The sequence below is a fragment of the Hoplias malabaricus genome, chromosome X2 (assembly GCF_029633855.1).
Source record: "Hoplias malabaricus isolate fHopMal1 chromosome X2, fHopMal1.hap1, whole genome shotgun sequence".
NCBI classification, from domain to species: Eukaryota; Metazoa; Chordata; class Actinopteri; order Characiformes; family Erythrinidae; genus Hoplias; species Hoplias malabaricus.
The window spans coordinates 50,190,600-50,212,026 of record NC_089819.1 but is presented as its reverse complement, the minus strand read 5'-3'; the positions used below and the strand labels follow the sequence as shown (position 1 = coordinate 50,212,026).

The following is a 21,427-nucleotide window of genomic DNA, read 5'->3' as shown; positions in this document are numbered from 1 at the left end:
AAACTTGACTAAATTAATTTAGAAAAGAACAACATTAAGCCAAATACCATAGAAAGACCAATGCCCTGAACTATTTCAGCCCAAACTCTGATTGTGTTACCACACAATGTCAGGAAACAGTGTGCCTTTCATTGCACAGTCATTCTGACTAAACCAAAATAAGGTACATCCCTGGAAAGCAGGGCAGAACTACCAAAAATTTAGCTTGAAGTGTAGTTCATCATCTAAACTCTAGCTCAAAACTACTTTAAACATTACAGCCTTTTGTTTATTATTTGGTTTACAATAATGAGGGCCCATTTTTATTCTATTTTTATTCAATTTCTAAGAGAGATTTTGTACATTTTGCACCTTAAATTTTACCAAATGTGTGTGCATTGGAACTGAGTGATGTTATTAAACCTTTGACCACATTCAGTAATACAGCAATTGCTAATTACAGCTGTACAGCAATTAAAAAATACAAAAACAAGTTAATTCCCAAGCTATATCAATGTCACAGACGAATTTCTGTCTCGCTCATTTGGTGTGAGGTGCTCAGTCTTTTTTAACTTAATGTTGATGGACGCAAACAGAAATGATGCAGGATCCCCAATTTTTGCAAAAAGTCACAACCTGTGACACAGACTATGACTTTAACTATTTATTTATTTATTTATTTATTCATACTTTTTCAGTCTGCTAATGTATGTGCTAATGTATATAATAATTTTCCACACCACTCATTAGCAAGCTAAGGCAACATTAAATCTATTTGTTTTTGTGTAGTTTTTTGACGAAGTAATTTTTGTGTAGTAATTTTTGACGAAATCCCTGAGAGAGTACACAGTAAATGCCCAATTAATTATACTTTTGTCTGTACTTCTTAGTGGACAGTGTTTCTTTCTCATTGTGTTTCTTGTTAATCCCCCTAACATCACTGTGACCAATCAAAGTGGACGATGAAATTGGATCCTGCACTCTGATTGGCGGATGGCGCTGTGACGCGATGACAGTGATAAAGGGGCGTGTTCTTGTCACCAGCTGCAGCCTTTCTGAGGCCTGATTACTAGAGTGAACTCTTGTTTAGTCTGATGACCTGATTGGAGCGGAGTGTAGTGATGGCACGGCTTCCCCTTTATGTTCCATTTCTCTATTAAAGCTTGAAAGCTTAAAACAGAGTAGATGTGAGGAAAAGTGGGAACTCCACCATTTACACTGTCTCATCTTCACAGTACACTGGTTTCCCTCCACACACCCACCACCTTCTTCTTCTCCACCTTCTCCACCACCACCACCTCCTCCTTCTCCAACACCAGGAGCACCTTCCAACACAGGCTTCACCTCTCACCGCTTCTTCATTCCTTCACCTGCCGCTCCTCCAGGGCTTCGTTGAACTGTTGTGGATCCGAGCACTCTTCCACCGTCCTCACCCGGGCACAGAGCTCTCAACAGGCGGCACTTATTTGGACTTCAACGGAAACAGGAGAGTTTTTCTTGCTTTTTTTGGTTCTTTTTTTCGGGCTTTACTTTCACCATGAGTGTCAAGTCTGACTCGGAGCCAAACAACAACGTCTCCCTTGAAGAGGAGGTGAGTTATCTCGGGTTTAAGTGAACGTTAATCCCCAAATATATTTGCCGTTTTTATTATATATCTATATATATATTTATCCTCACTCACGCAAAGGCTACAGCATCTTTTACCTAATCTTTTCCTGTGTTAAGTGTTTTATTTTTATTTTTCCTCGCAGAAACTGAGCGGCTTTTTAAAATTTATTTTTTTGTAAAGTTAAATTTTCACAATATTCCGCTGCACTTATTTAAAAGTAAATTCAGCTGGGTGTTCACACCTGAGGCATCGAAGTATTTAATTTAGCTTTGTGTTAAGAAGAGAACTTAATAAAGAGGCTGCTTCAGATGTGTGTGAGGGGTATTTTTAATTTTATTTATTTTTTAGTTTAAAGGGGATGTGTGGGTAAAACTGGTGTTTGAAATTTCTGGTGAGGTTCCACAAATATTAAGGACGTTTTTTAAGTGTAAAACTGCTGAGTGAAATAACCACATTATTTAAAAATATTATTGCCACCTGTCAGAATAAGAACTTTTAATGTCCAAAATGTCTCTTTAACACCCCCCCCCCCCTTTCCATTTCAGAACAACTTTGAAACACCAGCTGCTTACATTTATGTGAAAACAACCCCTTTATCCGTCACCATCCATTTTGGAAATACATATTTTAATATGTTCAGAGCCACTAATTGAAAAGTAACCATTTACTCGTTAAGCTGTTTTTGTTAATGTTGCTAGCTACATGTTTCATATTTCTTGGTTTTTTTTTTTCAACTTTTGTTTTCATATTAAATATTTAAATGAAATTTGGTGTTCCAATATTTAAATATATATTTAAGTAGCCAATGTATCCATAGACCATACACTTAAATTCTGAAACAATAGTCTACAACTGCTACTTCCACCAGGATTTGCCTTGATTTGGACATCTCTAATGTGTTTTAAAACAATTGCAAACTTGTCAGAACAGGGTTTAAGGTCCAGGAGAGGTGTGGTGGAGCTGTGTCCACTTCTAGAGCTTTGCTGTGTCCTGCTCTGTGGAGCAGAGGAAGGAAATGCTGTCCTGCTGAGCGCTGTTGTCTGTTGCTGTTCCACTCGCAGTCCATTGTAGCTCAGAGCCTCCCACTAAGCTCAAACAAGTGGATGTTTGCACATTTTTGTTTATTTCTTTGACCAGTGGAATGAAGCGGCCTCTCCTTTGCAGCCTGTGAAGCAGACGTATGCCTCCGTCTTGTGGCTTTTATTTTTTATTTATTTATTTTTAAACTAAAGAGCGATAGGAAAACTGCGTTCCCATTTTAAAGAAAGCATGCTAGAGGTTCAGTGGATATGATATGGTTTTAAGAGGGTTCCCAGAAAAGCTGTAAAGGTACCCAGCAGTCCACTTAACACAAATTCTATAGTGCGTTTAAAACAAACTTGTTTATAGTAAGCTTACTGGCAGGAGCAGACTAAATTAGCCCGTTTATAGAGCTGACAAATTACCTTTCATGGTAAAATACTAATATAAAGTGATAATATTTACTTAACCCAGAACCTTTATATAGTAAATCAGAAGCGAACAATACCTACGTTCTGTGCACAACACAGCTTCAACTTATTGTTAAGTAAATATTGGAGCTTTGTGTGTGGTAAAAAAACAGAAATGACAAGTCATTTGAATTGTTGGTTGTTTTAAATAATAGCTTACCTCTCCACCTTTGAGTAACAATGTCATTTATAGATGTCCCACCGTTTCTCCGTAGGTTAGAACGCTGTTTGTCAGTGGCCTGCCGACAGATATCAAGCCCAGGGAGCTTTATCTGTTGTTTAGACCATTTAAGGTAAGACGTTTGAAGATGACGTGTTCTACCCATTTATTTCCCAATAACTACAGGACTGATACTTGCAGTGGCTTTGTCATTTGTTATTGAGTTGCGTTCGCTAATGTGCTGAGAATTAATTGACACGGCAAGGCCGGAATACATGAGTTCATTTCTTTATCCTGTGAGTAGTGCATCCACATTTGTCTTGAACCATTAAGTTAAATTTCACAATGCCTGGAAGTAACTTTTATATTGTAATAAATGTAGTAATTTGTAGGAATCTTTTAAAAGTTACTATTTAACCCCCCCTTTTTTCTATGGGAATGCCAGAGGGATTTTTTTTTTCTTCTCCCCCCCCAAATCTGAAAGCATGTGACTTCATGGCCCCTAATTGGATTTCTTTTTTTCTTTTCAGGGCTATGAAGGTTCACTGATTAAGTTAACATCAAAGCAGGTGAGATCGTGGTATATATCTTAGCTGACGGATGCTACAATGTAAATTTATGGTATATGATCAATGCTGAAAAGAATATTATGGTCATTTATTTTTTTTGTATACATCCCTCCAAGATATTGGGGTAGTATTTTGATGTTAACTATGCCTCTAGCCTCAAAGTAAAATCATAAAGCCAAATTTTGCCTTTCACTGTTCCTTCTCTTCCAGCCTGTCGGTTTTGTGACCTTTGACAGTCGGTCTGGTGCTGAAGCGGCGAAAAATGCATTAAATGTAAGCGTCTAGCCATCTGTAACAAATGGCCTGAATTATTGATGACCTGTCAAATGATGCACAGTAGGGATTGAGATTTATTTTTTTAAATATATACATTGTTTTAATTGGAGTGTCCATGTTAAGCCAATGGTTTAAATACTGCAACCCTTGATGCTCTGTTCTGTTTAGCAAATTTAACATGGAGTATATGGTCAGATGTTGTTCCTCTTATGTTGTGTGACTACTTCATAATCAGTGGACCAATAGAAATAGTGCAAGTTAATTTAAGGGAGAGTCTTTTGATAAAATTGTACACTCATTGTATTCTCATTCAACTAATTCTGCCAGAGATTCACTGGCTGTGAGTCATCTTGGCCCAATGCTGAACACACATTTTGCTATAGAAAAACTAGTAGGTTTTACCAACAGGAAGTGTCTAAGGGTGTAATGATTTTGTCATTTTTATCACTTCACCACCGCCAAGCCCGTCTCAATTGCCCTAATTCATAGATTTATAAAATTATGGATCGGCAACTTGACTGGTTTTATATTAATTACATCAGTGTTCATCTCTTGGGCGTGCTGTAAGCATTCTTTAAATGAGAACTAACTGGGCACTTAATTATTTACTGCAATACAGTATTTTAAATAAAACTGTATTAATCTTGTATCAAAGAATCCAATTAAATTTCTGCAGTTTTGCCCACTCCTGTCAGAGTAAAGTAAATGTTGGAGGGGCATGAGGCACATGTTTACACTAAAACGACATTGACTCTGCCGTAATTTTATTATTTCTTTTTCTAATCTAATACTGACCTCAGAATTAAAATGTATGAGATGATTATCACTACACCCCTAGTACATGATAGTAATGTGTTTAGACCACTGCAAGCTTTACTGTGAAGTCACGTAGGCTTATTCACCTGCATGTGGGCACCAGCTTAGTGCACACACTTGCACATTTCTTCCAGACTATCAGGCACAGCCCACTCCTATTACTGTATCCCCCCACCTTGTGTCTCCAGGGGGTTCGATTTGACCCTGAAAACCCGCAGACCCTCCGGTTAGAGTTTGCTAAAGCCAACACGAAGATGGCAAAGAGTAAGCTGATGGGCACTCCGAACCCCACAAATATCCACCCAGCTCTAGGAGCACACTTCATAGCACGGGACCCATGTAAGTGTACGGCCACATTGTAGCTTTCACTCTGCAGAGATGGACACTCTTTTTAGGCATGTGTAGAACTGTCGCTCATAGCAAAAGAACGGACTAATTCACTTCCAAATGCATGCGTTACTGGAACAAAATTGAAGCCGCATTTTTTATTTATTTTTTTAATAAATTCTACACACATTCAAAATTCAACATTTCCACTCCACGTTAAGCTTTTTCTGCCGTTTTGAGAATCAACTTGTAGTATTTCTGACTCCACTCTTTCTTTACTGTTGCCTAACTAACTTGCTCCTAGCATTTGTGGTTGATATGACCCTAGCTGTAATAAAGCTGTTGTCCAGCCCAATAGGCCCTTGTGGGTATATGTTTGATTTGATTTGCTTCCTCAGATGACCTGACAGGGGCAGCACTGATACCTGCCTCCCCTGAGGCCTGGTCTCCTTACCCCCTGTACACAGCAGAGCTGAGCCCTGGGTTGCCCCACACTGCCTTCACTTACCCTGCAGCAGCAGCTGCTGCAGCAGCGCTCCATGCCCAGGTGAGATTTACACAAACACTTTAGTTAATCAGAGAACAGGCCAAGGTCAGGTGGATTTGCTGAAAAATCTGAGCCAGTTTTTTTTCTAAATTAATATAACTTTCAAATAGTGAATGAACCAATGGTAATGATTCCCCACATTGTAACGTTTCAGTCCTTGGATCCCACTGCCTTTTCCTCCCAGGGATTGATCTTTCTAATTCTTCTCCTGCTAATGAATCAAAGCCTCGCTCTATACCATATTGTTTTTGTTGCTATGCAGAGGCCTGCTGGCTGTTACACCTTCACTGCCTTCACTAAGAGCTCTATAGTGGTGCATTAAACTCTCAGCGGTACCCTTCTGGTTCTCACCTTGGTCCAGTGCTGGACGTGTTGGTCCACTGGGTGTTGAGGCTCAGTTTGAGTGTGACTTGATGCTTTCAGAGAAAAGGGTTCTCAGGTCAATATGCACTCATACAAGAGCTGAACTTAGCATGCGTCAGTGTGTTGCTAGGGCATGGTGTGCTGTGTGGAAATGGCCAGTTTTATCTTCTGTTAAATGTCTGTCTTGGCGTTCAAGCCAAATTTGGTTTTCAGTTAATTCAAAAATGGCTTGTGATTATGTTGCTTTAACTGGTGTGTGTGGGAGGGGGGTGTTATTTCACCAAGCAGCATTTCTCAGTTAGCTAGATAACTTAAACTCAAAGTGAGAACTGTTTAATAGGTATCTCCATCAGCTCTTTTCCTATTGGATGGGCTTGACTTCTGGCTAAAATTATTTAGCTAAACAAGTCCTGCTTTGTGGAATATCTACTGTTAATGGCTGGACGGTTTGGTGGGGCTTTCCTATTGAAATATAAAGCATTCTCTTAAACAGAATGATGTAATCGACTGTGGCTTCACAATTCCCAAGCCATTTTGTACTAGATGCATTTTGGTTAGTGTTGTTTTGTCAAACTCTGAACAATCTTTTTCTCTAATGGCATGGAGAGGGGATTTATTTTTTTAATTCAGCCAGCTTTAAAGAATTTCTCAATGTTAATGCACAATATGCACCCTATTGTTTGGGTTAATCTGAAATTGAAGTTTGAATCAGCATAAGCACTGCTGCTTTAGACAAATATTTTAAAATGTAAATTCTGTCATTACTAGAATTTTTAAACACTGAGATGCTTTCCTAGACTGGGATTAGTCCTAGACTACGTCTTTCAATTAAAACCAGAATTCAAAATGGGGTGTACTCCGGGACTAGGCCTGATCCCTCTCTGGGAAACCAACCCTACATCCTCTATGTCCAGGGGCATGCAGTAAAAAGGGCAGAGTTTTTTTTTTTTTTTTTTCAGATTAAAGCATATTTGTAAGTTAAAAACTAAAATATTGTTGTTGCACACCCCTTGGTGTACATATGAATATATAGATTATAAAACTAGCTTGACAATGAATAGCCTGTTTTTAAATAATAAACCAGGTAGTTATTGGAAGCATCATAAATACATTTTATCTTCTGTTTAGATGCGTTGGTATCCATCTACTTCTGAGTCATCCCAGCCTGGATGGAAATCAAGGCAGTTCTGTTAAACGCAATGTATGTCCTCCACACTTATTCATTTTGCTTGTTATTATTTTTTAAGGAAAAATTAAGCACACTTCTTTCTTGCTTTCCCTGCAGATCTGAAAGACGGTGTCCACTTCAGATGAAGGGAACCCACTACAAGTTAATCCAGTCCCACTAATTTTGGAGTTCAGAAACATGGATGTCTACTAGTTTTGGAAAAGTTTGAAGCAAGGTGCTGAACAATGCTGAAATATATCTTGTCAGTTGTGTGCTAAATGGATGGCTCTGCTACAGCCACAGAAGGACTTGCGTTAGAGTTCTTTTATGGAATATTTTTGAAAGAGGAATTTATATAATTAAGTTTGAAATGGAGGTTGCTTTTTTGTTTGTTTGTTTTTTTTTCTCCCTCTTTTCCTCTCCCCCATTTAATTTGTCTGAGTTTACAAGGTCTGAGCCAATAAGCTGATACACATCATAATATGTTTTGGCATGAACTAGAAGTGCTCTTCTGTGCGCCCTTGTAATGTGTGTATTCCTCCTTGACTGGGTATCATTTTGTCTTTAGTAGCTTGGTCTGTTAATGTGTAGTAGTGACTGACTCTGTTTTGAGGCATTAGGTGAGTACCCAACACCTTGTGCAAACCTGGAAAATGACTCCTCACCCACCCTCTTTGTTTTGTTTTTGTTTTGTTAATATAACCCCCCCCAATAATTGTGTTCCTGTGTGACGCTTGGCCTCGCCAAAGCAGAAGACAATCCATGTAGTAGTACATATAGGCCATATGGGGAGAAATGTATTTGTGCAATTAAATAAATGCTCTGTATAATTTATTAACTTTTTTTTGTTATTTTCAGATTTTTTTTGATGCTGGGACCTGTATAGCAGTGGCAGATGAACTGTATGTTTTTTATTGTCATACAGACATGAGCCTAACGTGGTAGATTTGACTGTTAACATTAGATTGCCATTAAGGTTGTAAGCTGAATAACGTGTTTAAAAACAATGCATGAAGGGGTTTTAATGTGGATTATATTAATGGTTAATACTGACATTAGAAATTTATTTGTAAAGTGTTTGTGTTTAAAAAAAAAAAAGGACAAAAAAAGATACAGTATTAAAAACATGTTAATGCATTTGTCTGGCATTTCTTTCTTATTGTGTCTGATGCTTAAACCTCTGAGTGTTAACATTGGAACATTAATTTCAACTATGGATGCTAAGCTGCAAAGACAACCTGTTTTCACGGTTGAGGTCACAAAAACCAATGCACATGTCCACCTTGGCAGCCTACGGAGCTTTAGCCCACTCATTCACAAGGACATATATATTTAACTGGTTTTTCAAAGTGATCTGAGACAAACAGGATATGGGTCATTGGCAACAGTTAATTTTAATAGTTTGAATAAAACAATTAGCTACAAACCTACACTGAGTTTATATTGTATAACCCTAAGGCAGTTAAAAGCTCTTGGGCCATCAACGCCTTCAACTTTCCCAGTTTTGTGGTCCTCTTCTGCTCCAAGGTTGGGTATTTTGACTTAGAGTCTGATTTTGCCCAAGAACATGAGAAGCAGACAATGTTGAGATGGTGACCCTGGGGTGGATTAAGCATGGAATTTGGGGAAAGCACTGAAGAATCCTGCAAAAGTTTAGTAAGAAGAGTAGAATCCCCTGTTAGGTTTCACTTGTACAGAAACAGAGAAGAGTATGCCCTCTAGTGAACTTTGAGGAGAAAAACAGCTCTAAAAATGAGGGTTACACTGATGGGCCTTTGCATGTAACCTGTAAAAATGATTAGAGCTATTTAAATGCATCTTAATTTCTCACTCAACCACAACAGAACTCATACTCACTGTAAGGGAAGGTATTTTTGGACCACCAAGGTGGGCGTCCATGCCACAGCTCCAAAGTCCCACAAACGGGTTCAGGTCACACTGAGGTGTTTGGTTCGGCTGCTCTGGTTTCGTCCCAGCCTCCCATAGTACAAAAACACATGACGTATTAACAGTGTAAAACTGTTCATAGGTGGGAGTATGCAATGGACTGATGCCCTGTCCATTGTGTTCCTTCCTTGTGACCTTGGATTCCAGGTAGGTTCCAGACACACCATGACCCACAACAGGGTAAAGCAGTTACAGAAGATGAATGAATGACTGCGTTACAAGGTGCAGAAATGTGTGTGTGGTTTGACTGAGTTCATTGCTAGTAATGGATTTTATACATAGCTATGTGGCTAATTGATTATTGCTATTTAACATTGTATACAGTGATTTGTGATACATGAGTCTCAAGAATGTAAACATATAATCTTAGCCTTGGTTTACGTGGACTAGGAAATCACAACCAACTGAGTGCAGTGAATCTCAACATTATTTAAAAACAGAATATTATCTACTGTCATTTAAAACCAACAATACATTAAACTGAAAGAATGACATAGTCTAGGACCGGGATTCAAGACCCAGACAGTGTCCTGGTCTTAATCTGGACTCAAACGTTGTGTCCCAGTCTCAGCTTGGACTAGGCTCTAATGGATCTGACCACAGCACTGATACAATATATTTTGAAATTAACTTCTTCATATGGGAATAAGTGCCCTGTGAAGGACTGGCGCCCCCTCCAGGGTGTATTCCTGCCTTGCGCCCAATGATTCCAGGTAGGCTCTGGACCCACCGCGACCCTGAATTGGATAAGGGTTACAGATAATGAATGAATATGGGAATAAGGGAATGTGACAATTCATTTTTGAACATTAATGGACATTGAAGTGTCGATAAACGCCTCTGAAGCAGAGTTCTCCCTCCACGAGCTCCTTCTTCTCAGTTAAATTGGCAGCGGGCTGTGATTGGTCAGGTCGCAGCGATTGTAGCAGATGTCCTGAATGATAGTTAATGCTCGGTCAAAGGGCTTAAGTAGAACTGAGGGGGGAGAGTTTGGTGGTGTTTTAGATCATTCTGTTAAGAATTCTACCATGGCGTTTTCTCTGGTGAGTTTTTCCCCCCCTCCTCGCTCTGTATTGTTTTGTCTACGGCTTCCCATTCCAGAACGGCACCGTCTTTTTGTCTGTGACACTGGTTGTGTTCCTGGCGCCATGTTAAATGCCAGTAAAGGTGTAGTTCTCCGTTTCTTAAAATGATACCGTCGTAAATATCCCCTGTAACTCAGGAAAGGCCTACATTTATGGTCAAATTTGGGCCTACCCTTGTCGTGCTTTAATAGTAGGAAAAAGTCCTAGAGCGCAGTAGGTTCTTTTTCAAACGCGCTGTTTTTTTTCCTCTCATTATCTTTGTGACTAATTTTCTTGTGTCTCTAGTTCTGTTTTTCTCTGTCCCTTTTCTATCCAGCGTTACACTGGTGTAGAGCTTCAATGGGCGCATTTACATTCAGTGTTCAGGCCTCAGTTCTAAAAACATGCTTCTACAGGTCTCTGCCAAATTAGGCTCCGTGTTTGGTCATGGCACAGTTTGGGTTTAAAAAAAAACTTTCCATTAGAAGTGTTCTCAACCATGCTCCTGTGTTCTTTCAGAGGGACAATCCTAGAGCCCTTAATCGTTGGGATTCAGACACTCCTGCCCTGTCCACATGCAGCAATGCAGACATCTTCCGCAGAATGAACACCATGCTGGGCAACTCTCTGGACCTCACTGGGGTCTGCACCACTCCAAGTGCCAAGACAAAGCGAGACTCGTTAATAGGTAGATTTCCCAATGTCTGAGTCAGTGACTGTTATAACCAAATGGAGCGTGAAGATGTGTTCAGTCTTGTCTTAGTGTGGGTGTCTCTCTGGTCTGCTTAAACATAATTTTATTAAAAGGGCACTTGAATTAAAAGCCTCTCAGGTGAAACATGACCATTTTTCTTTGAGAATCTGTATATTGAAATGAAGGTTAAAAACATTTGTTGTAGACCTATGTAACAGGTTTACGTGGCCATTGTGAAGTATGACTTGTTAATAGCATTTGCACAAATGGCAAGAGTTTGGATTTAGTTTGGACTACTTGTTTGGGAAGCCCCATAACTGTAAATTTGTGGCTCTAGTTTGCTTTAGATTGAAGGTAGTGTTGTCATAATTTAAAGTGGTCTGTTTGCAGGTGGATGTAACTTTTAAATATTTCTTACCTCAATTTCACAAAAAGGAAATTGGTTATTGATTATAATGAGTTTAGTGATGTGTGGGGTTTTTTATTTGGTGTCATGCCAGCCGTTCGTAAGTGAAGTTTAATTCTTATGCATCCAACGTGCTGTGGTTCTGTTTGGGTAGCTCTTTCCCCTGCAGTCATGCTGCTTTCACAAGTGCTGCATTGGTCATGCGATGTCATGCAGCAGATACGTTGCCAGGGGGTGCTGAATCAGGCCTGGCTCAAGCAGCTGGATGACGTCCAGTTTATAGGAGCAGTGCAGACTGCCCCATCCTCTTTCCTCTGATCAGACATCCTCTGCTTGCTCCAGTCTTGTGACTTTTTTTTTTCTGGGGTTTTCTCTCCTTTCTCCAGCCTGCAGCTAGCTCCCTTCTCTCTCCCTCTGCTGCCTCTGTCAAGGACAACAGCCATAGCTTCAGTGGCCTTGAGGGGAGAAGGCTACTCTGCTTGTTTGCCTGCGGCAGAATTTGACAGGAATTCATTGGTGTGGCAGCAAAGCCGGAGCCGAAGGCTGATGTCATTAGCAGGGGGGTGCGAGGGCATCAGCGCCTGGGTCACATGCAGGGTGGGTCGTGTCTGCACAGGGGACTGCGTGGCATCTGAATCAGCTTCATGCAGTTTGAGCTTGCAGATTAATTTTGATAGCTTTGAGGGAATCAGTGTTTCACTTGGTCTAGAGGCTATGATTTAGCTGTGGATTTGTAATACCTTTGTGGCTGATGCAGTGTGTACAAATACTTTTATCTTTTAATTCTGGACTGTGTTGACAGAACGTCCCGACTCGGACCTGTCTGCAGTCCGGAGCAGGATGCTTTTTCCGAACGGTGGCCAGGACTCATCGAGGGGTCTGCCTGATGTCAATGAGCTGGGCCTGGGCCTGCAGTCCCTTAGCTTATCCGGCTGGGAGAGACCATGGAGCAGCCAGGACTCTGAGCTGTCAGCCACAAACAGCAATGCCTCTAGTAAGTGGTTTTCTTAAATACTTGTTTTCTTTGTTTATTAAAAGGCTTTTTTGACTGTGATGTGGTAAACATTTAGAGTGAAATACTTGCTGTTTTAGATCTCATTAATAATTCCAGGAATCCAATTAGATATCTTGCTTTCTTAGTCCTGTTTAATACCATCTTGAGCTGATGACTACATGCTTTCATGGCAGGCAGTTCAAAACATGCTGGGAAAGTGAGTCAGAGCTTGGTGTAGCTGCTGAGCAATAGATCTCATACTTGGACATAACCTGTCTATTTCTGTTAGTGTTAATGAACTTTTGCAGCCTTCAGACTGCTTTGAGTATGCGGGGAAGATGAAATAAGTTTGTTTTCAGCTCAAGTTTCAGTTCCATTTAAGAGTTGTTTTTCATTAATATGTCAAGTTCTTGATTTTGCTTTCTGTTCTGCAGTGCTGGGGATGCTGGGGAGCCCTCTAAGTCATCTGAACAAGCCTCAGGGCTTCAGCTCCAATGAGTCCAGTGGTAGGCCTTCAGATTTCCTGGAGAAGTTTCCAGCCTTGGCACGCCTGAACTCCCGCTCCTTGCTTGGCTCACACTCCAGCAGCCCCGTAGACTCGGAGACTAGTGGCTTTAGCTCTGGCTCAGATCAGCTTTCTGACCTGCTGGTGAGTAGGGATTCTATCCTTGAAACATTCTCACTTATTGTGCCACATGTGGAAACTGACGGTTCCACGTTGATCTGTAGATGCTCAGAGTGATTTCAGTCACCATTTTTCAGTATAATTACTGCAGACAAACACATACTCTAGACTTTAACGGACTCATTGGTGTAATTGACTGCAGTGTAGTATTTTTTAATTAGTCCTTTGTTTTCCTCTTTGCAGTCATCTCTTAGGATCTCCCCCTCAGTGCCCTTCCTCATGTCCAATTTGCCAAAAGATCCTCTGAAGCTTGGTTTGGGTTCCCGTATGGATCATGACCTCTCTCCCCTGACCCCTCCCCCCAGTGCCACCCCAAGTGGCGGCAGCAGCAGCCTGTCCCGCCGCTGGCCTGGAGCGTCTGTGTGGCCCAACTGGGACCTGCTGGAGACCCCTGATGGCCCTTTCAGTATTGAAAGGGAGGCACGTCTCCACAGACAAGCTGCGTGTATGTCTTACTACCTTTTTTTAGGGATTATAAACTAGAGTAAAGAGAAAATGTAGGTTATTGTTGGCCCTTTTCTACCAAAAGTCTGGTTCTTGAACCAGTTCTGTTCAAGGTTTTTGGAGCCTTGATGCTATCCTGTGAACTGGCCTGTTTACACCTGTTTTGATGGGGGACAGTGGTGATGCTTCATGACCTGGGGGTTGTTCAGTTCCTCCTTTGCTGTAGCTAAATTCAGTGTGATTGCTGCAGATAGTCACGTGTACTTGTCATGCTGATCACAGCCAAAAACCCCACACGTTTCATTTGTTATTTGCTTATATATTGAAGGATCACTGGAATAGGAACACCTCCCTTGTATCTACTCATTGTCCATTGTCTCAGCTCCACTGACCATACAGGAGCACTTTGTAGTTCTACAATTATAGACTGTAGTCCACCTGTTTCTCTACATACATATTCAGCGTTTCTCTCCCTGCCCATCAGTGGTCTGGACCCCAAGGAGCATTTATGATTGTGGGTGGCATATCACACTCAGCACTGTAGTGTCACTAATGAGATGTTGGTGTTACGCTGGTGCAAGTGGATCTCGTACAACAGGGCTGCTAGTTTTTTAAAGCCCTCAATGTCACTGCTGGAATGAATACTCCACCAGCCAAAAATATCTGGCCAACAGTCTGTCCCCTTACGGATTAGAGGATGACCAACACAAACTCTACAGTAACTGGTCAGCTTGTCTGTGACTCTGCATCCACAAGGTATAATTTCAATTTTCAAAACTCAAGTGGCGCTGAGAATAATCCACTATCGAAAACATACCTGCTCTGTGGGTGTCCTGACCATTGAAGAGCAGGTTGAAATGGGGATGAAGTATGCAGAGAAACAGGTGTACTACAGGCTAATCTTAGCACCAAGTGCCCTCTATGGTCAGTGGACTGATTAAATGCAGTGTGTAGATGCAAGGTGATTGTTCAGTGTAGTTCCCAGGTTTCTTTTGGTGTAAAAGGGCTCTTCAAGGTTTTCTGCCGTTTAGCGCATTCATGTTAGAGATGCAACGTATAGATTTAAGTGCTGCTTATCTCTTCACAACAGCCATTAATGAAGCTACTTTCACATGGAGTGGTCAGCTGCCTTCTAGAAACTACAAAAACCCTGTGTATTCCTGTAAGGTTTTCCTTGGAGGCGTTCCATGGGACATTACTGAAGGTACATGGCTTTTTGTTGACGTATGGGTAACATGGGGGTTTTTAATCATCAACTTTGTGGTTTTATTGACTTGTGTGTTTTATGCTTGACTCCTCTAGCTGGCCTGATAAACACATTTAACTGTTATGGCCCACTAAATGTGGAGTGGCCTGGTAAGGATGGCAAGCACCCTCGCTGCCCTCCTAAAGGTAATATGCCCAAAGGTAATGCAGTGGGTAGGTCTTTCAGTTTGTTCCAGCTCTATTGGTGGTTGGCATGAGGTTGGGTGAGAAGCACTGGGGTCCTCAGTTAGTACTGGAGCACGTTTCACTTGAATTAAGGTGATGGCAAGCTGAGGATTAGTGAATTATCACTGATGGGATCTTTTTGGTTGGTGGTGTGTTAAATTGAGTCTATAGTGCACTTAAAGTTAATGTTCACAATTTTAATAAACACTAAAATTGAGGATGTTTGTTTAATTTACTAGCTGTTCAGTCTGCTCACGTGCTGGAAGCTGGTCTGTTTACAAACCTGCAGGGCTTCTGAACGTAAACAAATCAGAGCAGCAGTTCCCCAGAATTGTAGATGTTGCCTTTAAGACTTTTACATGCCTTGACTAAGTCATAGCTCTGGAGATCTGACTCCAGAATATACAGCTTTTTGTTTACCCTGCGTCCTCTGACTGAGGCTCATCTCTTGTAGGCTATGTATACCTGGTGTTTGAATCTGAGAAGTCTGTCCGTGCACTGCTGCAGGCCTGCACTCAGGATCTACTCCATCCTGAGGGGTACAGTGAGTACTACTTCAAAATGTCCAGCAGGAGGATGCGCTGTAAGGATGTAAGCATTGCTGTAGTGCACAACTATTTCTGAAATATACTTGTTGATAATGCTGGCTTTTTCACCTTTTAACTTTAAAGGCTAAGCACTAGCTATATGAAAGTGTCAAACAAATACAGTGGAATTTGAGTTCCTAACTTGTGTTTATTGAGAGTCAGAAAACATGTTATTTCTTACTAATTCAAGGAATAAGGTTTAAAAACCGTTGTCCCCCCCCCAACTGTTTTCGGAAACTCTAATAGGCGTCTTGCCTGTGACGTAGATGGTGGACAACAACTCTAGAAGCTGCACTTAATTTAATGTAAAATGGCGAAAAGGTGTGGTGTTTTTGGCTGCAATCAATCAATGTACAGTGGGACATCTGTGCACAAATGGCCCAAAGATCCCAAAACATCCAGAGATGGACTAAATTTGTCAACTTTAAACGGGCACTTTGGAAAGTGCCATCCGCTCACTCCGTTATCTGTAGCTCATTTCACTGGCGCTTTTCCAACAATATGGGCATGTAAGGACACCAACGAAAGGTGTTGAAGAGCCTCTGTAACATGGAGGTAAACAGGGTAAGGACACTCACTTCGCCTGTTTTAGTTGGTGTTAGTTAACGTTAGCTTGACTCGCTAAACTCGGTGGCTCAGATTATACTCGGCTACGTAGCTGCATTACGGAGGTTTAAAGTGTCGGATGAATTCGAGTTCGACTTCGATCACATTTACAAGAATAACGGTACCTCTACATTTGAGTTTAGCTTATTGCTAGGCTATTGTCATGAATAATGTTGGTTATTTAGCTAGATACTGTCATAAGTCAGTCATAACGGTGTTTTACCGCGGCGTTGTTCAGCTGTTGTCCACCAGTGACGTCACACGGTTGCGTTCAAGAATTTACGTAGCGAGCTCGGGTTTTTCCGTCAGTTTAATAAAATTCAGTTTTAAAGAATTTAGCATGCTTTTTCATTTTAATTCATACTTGTCATACTTATGTCAGTAACTAAAATGTGAAATATTCATGGAGGTCCATTAAGTTGTGCTTAGCCTTTAAGTTGTACTCATTTAGGTTTTGACCCTTTGTACTGGAAAAGGCTGAGCATTCCAGTGTGTTCAGTAGATTAAATGTCTCCCTTAATGTATCACGAGTCTCACGTTAAGCAGCTAACGACCTTTTTCCTTTTTTTTTATTTTTTATTTTTTTTATTAAAACTGGAATAATAGTAAAAGATTCAAATGTAGAATTAGAGGCTTATATTTTTATCTAGAAATTACTTATTGTATTGTTGTTTTCTGCCTGTGACATCTTACAGACAATGCAGAATGCTGCTGCTAGATTCTGATGTCCTTAAGCAGTCACAACTCCTTTGCTGTATTTGGCACCCTGAAGATTAGGGTTCATTTAAATTCACTTAGAGCTTTACATGATCAGGCACCTATGTATATAATGAATCTACACAAACACAAATGATGGTTCTACAAGTGGCATTTAGTGGAAAATAAGGTTCTATAGGGAGGATATGCTGTAGATTGACAAGCTCGACACTGTAACAAGAGGAACAGTTTTTGCCGCCATATAGAACCTTTTTTCTTAAACCGACTGCACAGAATCTATAGCACTTATGATGCAAAGAACCCTTTAACCATGCAAAATTTAAGTGTGTACCTCACCCTTGTCAGCACATTTGCTGAGCTTATTGATTATTCCACATTCTCACTTAGTGATGTGTGGGAGTTGAGTATTTGAAGTTCTTGCCCCTAAATTGTGGAGCTACCGTTTAATAATAAAGCAGCTAAACCCTTGTACGATTGCTTCTGCATGTCCGACAGGTACAAGTAATCCCTTGGGTCATCTCGGACAGTAACTATGTGCGCTGCCCCTCTCAGAGGCTGGACCCCAGTAATACAGTGTTTGTTGGAGCTCTGCATGGCATGCTGAATGCTGAGGCTTTGGCCAGTATCATGAATGACCTGTTTGGAGGAGTCATGTATGCAGGCATCGATACAGACAAGCACAAGTACCCGATTGGTAAGATAGCTACTTAATTCCTTCTTACTCTTCCCCTCTTGGCTCTTTATTCACTGTTTTTCTCTGTGCCAGGGTCTGGTCGTGTAACCTTTAACAACCAGCGCAGTTACCTAAAAGCTGTTAGTGCTGCATTTGTTGAAATCAAGACACCCAAATTTACAAAGAAGGTATGTATACGTCTGCCTCAGTATTCAAGAACTTCATTGTTTTTGGAATGTTTTTTTAAGTATATAATATTACGAGATGGACTTGGCCTTCCTACAGAGTGAGTACAGAGTTCAGTTTCCATGCAGAACAGATGTCCTTTAGAGCTAGGACTCTATTGGATTCAGATTTGTTTACCTTCTTGCAATTTTAAGACTAATCTATTGACATTAAGACTATTCAGATGTGTTATTCCCAGTGGAAGTCTGAGAGGAATACAGTATGCATTACACTCTGTAAAAGGCTTTTATGGGTAGTTTCATGCTAGCCACAGAGGAAGGGATATAAATCCTGTTTAGTTTGGGCTCTGGTGACCAATCAGCTTCGTTCTCCACTCAGGTTCAGATTGACCCGTATCTAGAGGATTCAATGTGCCAGGTGTGCAATCGCCAGCCTGGACCATTCTTCTGCCGAGACCAGGTAAGGTCCTTAAAGGTCATTAATGATTATAGGCAAGTTCAATAGTGTCCGGTTTTATTTTTGGACATCCGTTGGTTCACAAGTTTAATGGGAATCTTAAAGTATAGTCGACTTCAATGGATGAGTCTGAGCTAACACTCTGACCTTTGTGTCACATTCAGGCCTGCTTTAAGTACTACTGTCGCTCCTGCTGGCATTGGCAACACTCCATGGACATCCTGAGCAACCATCGCCCTCTGATGCGCAATCAGAAGAGCCGGGACTCCAGTTAAAGGCCTCATCTCGCACGGCAGCACCGTGCTTCAGCCTGAATCTCCTCCATGCCTCCTGGGGCACAGCTCCAGCGCCAGCCCAGATGAGGGCACCCACAGGAGCGCGGGTTTGCGGAAACACTGTAGAAAGTTCACTTTGGCACTTCTTTCTCTTTTTAGTTTTTGCTTGTTCACTTTGGCACTTTTCACAGTGAAATGATGGGTTTGCAGGGGCCCACACATTTGAAAATCCCCCTACATTTTTTTTTTGGGGGGTGAGAAATAAGGCCATGGTTTAGAAGGTTTCTTTTTCTTATTTTTTCCTTTTTCCCCCCTTAAGTTGCAGTTTTGGAACAGTCAAGTTCATGCAAGGTTTCATCTTTAACTGACCAGAAGCCATACAGTGCCTTTTTTGAATTGGTTTCCTCTCCTCTAGCTGCTTTTCCCATTGCAGTTAGCTGGGTTTTTTACTTTAGAAACACATCTACATAATGAAGCCATTTTCATCTTCCAGACATTTTACGCAGTTATTTTTTTACTGATTTTTACATAAAACGGTTTTAAGTCCATGACATGGGAAAAGTTGAACAGGAATCTACCTACTGGCTTTTTAATTTTTCTCAATTTTTTTTTTTTTCCCTCCACAATTTTTCTGGAGAGTATCTCTCCCTTGTCCAGCTTTGTTCAATGGAACAAGGGGTTAGTGCAGAATGTTGCAATTAACAACCCAGATCACTTTTAATGCATGCCACCAAAAGGCATTGCTTTTACTGGGTTGCATAGTTTTCAAATCAAATTGTTAATCAGATACAAAGAATGGCCGTAGATTGCACATAGTTTTATTGTTGCACTTTTTAATTTGCACTTTGGAAAGGGGAAGGTTTTTAATCACTTACTTTGGACTTCAGCAGGTATTGCTATGGGCATGACCCCAGAAAACAGCTGCTTGTTGAATAAAAAAAAAACTGTAAACTTCATGTGAAATATACCTTAGAAGCCTTAGTGAGACCAAGTGCAGATGTCACTTTATTTCAAACAGCTCTTGGGCTTGGAAAGTCTTCATTAAAGACGGTCACTGCTCCATATTCTCCATGCTGAGCCTCTCAAGCCCAGCTGCTTTTGTCTTCTACCTCATTGTGATCTGCTGAGTTTGTGTACATAAAGATGTGAAGTTCAGTTTTTTTTGATTGTGCACAATAAAGGTGTTTAAGCATTAATTTCTTGTTTACGTTTTAGATTGGTCTTGGGTATGAACATGTGAAACACTGAAACCTCAATTTTTGGGAGGTCAAATTTTTGTAAACATTGTCCCAAAGTTATTTCAGAAAATTCTCATGTCCTGTCCACTAGGTGGCGACACTTCCTTTTGTATTAGTACTCGAGCTACATGTGGGTTCGACAGTATCAAAAGATCAATGGTTTCAGGGTCGTCCAGACCATAGAAGCCCTTGAAGGTCACTTCACTTTTGACCTTTTTGGCAGAACCAAGATTTCTCAAAAGACCCTGGAATACTTTGACACAGTGGTGTTTTTCTATTCAAGCTGGATAAGCATCTACATGTTAAGCTTTGAGTGTTGGCTATAGCAAGAGCTGTGCAAATTCGCTACCTTTTAGGGACTGGAGGGCTAGCTTTAAACCTCACTTGGCATAGATTTGGCATACAAGACTGACCTGATGCCCCCTGTAGTGGTCAAATATAAACAGTTCTATGACCAAAGGCCTGCCCTCAGTAACAGACAGCCTTGATGTTTTGACTGGTTTGAAGCCATTAAGCAGAGCTGGCATGAACAATGTATATATATATTTTTTTGTTTTGAGCATGTTTTCCTTTGTGATAGGTCTTCAGTTCTGCTCAAGCTGCTGTTAAAGCAGGGAAGTCTCCTGGAGTGTTTGGATTAAAGGCTGCAGAGCAGTTAGGCTGTTGCCGTTCTTGGCCTGTGTTTGGTGTTGTAAAATGGTGGTGTAAACTAAATTGATCCATCTCCAGCTGTAGCCTCCTGACAGGCTGTGCCCACATGGCTGAGGTGGATGGACGTTGGGGGATTTGGTGAGGTGTCAAATGCCTGAAGCACAAGTCAATGTTTTTTTTTTTTTTTTTTTTTGGAAGGGGCCTTTCCAATTCCAGCTCTGGCTTTAACACCTTTCACCACAGAGGAAATGGTCACTGCTAGCGTTACAGAACAGCAGTGTCCCATCAGAGGACCAGTGTAGCGTATAGAGAAAGGAGCTGAACTGTTTTGAATTACAACATGGACTGGTTCAGTGTGAATCACCAGTCGTGCGGAGGGTACTGTGTTCATTAAGGATTATGTAAGTGCCTTCATTCCTTTCTCATTTCTCGCTACACATCCCACCTCCGAGTCTAGAATCGCAGTTGTCCCACACAGTTGGAGCATCACTCCCTACATTAGTCATACGTGATGAATGCACTGATCATACCAAATCTGCATTGAAACTGTATCCTTGTCCTTTATTCTAAATCCTGTTGCTTTGGTACCCTCACTGTTTTTCTTGCTGTGACACACCATACATTTTCCTAAAGATAAATATTTAAGAAACTTGTTTGCAGTGTAATTAATCAATACTTTAGTAACTAACTAAGTAAGCAACTCCACTAAAGAGTTTAACAAGGTATAAATATATGGATTTCCCTATATTTCCAGACATAACAATGTGCCCACTGAAATCTCTAGGGCTGTTCTTTAATTTGGTCCTCAGTAGGGGATCGTGTAGGTTTTTTAATGACTTCTAAATTCACTTGGGATGCAGACTGAGTGAAATTGGTCTAAATCACAGGTACGCAGTTCAGATGGACTCACTTGTAAAAAGTTATGTGGCCAGAAATGTTAAGTAAAATAAGTGAACTGGAGTTGCTCTAGTTAAGTTCACATTACTTAAAACCACAAGGGGTTGTTTCTACTAATAATGAATTACTACAAATAAATATTATACATTTCTAATGTTATACCAACAATTCT

At 40.7% G+C, this 21,427-nt stretch overlaps 2 protein-coding genes across 6 annotated transcripts; both read left to right on the top strand.

The window, feature by feature from the left end:
* Positions 1-1,080: 1,080 nt before the first annotated feature.
* On the top strand, positions 1,081-8,412 carry LOC136676173 (RNA-binding protein, mRNA-processing factor 2a-like). 2 transcript variants are annotated; one of them, XM_066653014.1, is made up of 8 exons: positions 1,081-1,570; positions 3,294-3,371; positions 3,769-3,807; positions 4,018-4,080; positions 5,034-5,238; positions 5,625-5,773; positions 7,265-7,337; positions 7,422-8,412. In XM_066653014.1, the coding sequence occupies exons 1-7, from the start codon at positions 1,517-1,519 to the stop codon at positions 7,328-7,330; spliced, it is 654 nt and encodes a 217-aa protein (XP_066509111.1). In that variant the 5' UTR covers positions 1,081-1,516; the 3' UTR covers positions 7,331-7,337; positions 7,422-8,412. The 2 variants fall into 2 exon arrangements, with proteins under 2 accessions (XP_066509111.1, XP_066509112.1); XM_066653015.1 differs by having other exon boundaries at positions 1,084-1,570; positions 5,088-5,238.
* Positions 8,413-10,168: 1,756 nt separating this feature from the next.
* LOC136676689 (cytoplasmic polyadenylation element-binding protein 1-like) lies at positions 10,169-19,654 on the top strand. 4 transcript variants are annotated; one of them, XM_066653868.1, is made up of 12 exons: positions 10,169-10,294; positions 10,835-11,003; positions 12,218-12,409; positions 12,844-13,058; positions 13,278-13,539; positions 14,629-14,742; positions 14,841-14,930; positions 15,424-15,560; positions 17,375-17,573; positions 17,646-17,740; positions 18,117-18,197; positions 18,359-19,654. In XM_066653868.1, the coding sequence occupies exons 1-12, from the start codon at positions 10,190-10,192 to the stop codon at positions 18,467-18,469; spliced, it is 1,770 nt and encodes a 589-aa protein (XP_066509965.1). In that variant the 5' UTR covers positions 10,169-10,189; the 3' UTR covers positions 18,470-19,654. The 4 variants fall into 4 exon arrangements, with proteins under 4 accessions (XP_066509965.1, XP_066509964.1, XP_066509963.1 ...); XM_066653867.1 differs by having other exon boundaries at positions 14,841-14,945; XM_066653866.1 differs by having other exon boundaries at positions 14,841-14,957.
* The last annotated feature ends 1,773 nt before the right edge of the window (positions 19,655-21,427 follow it).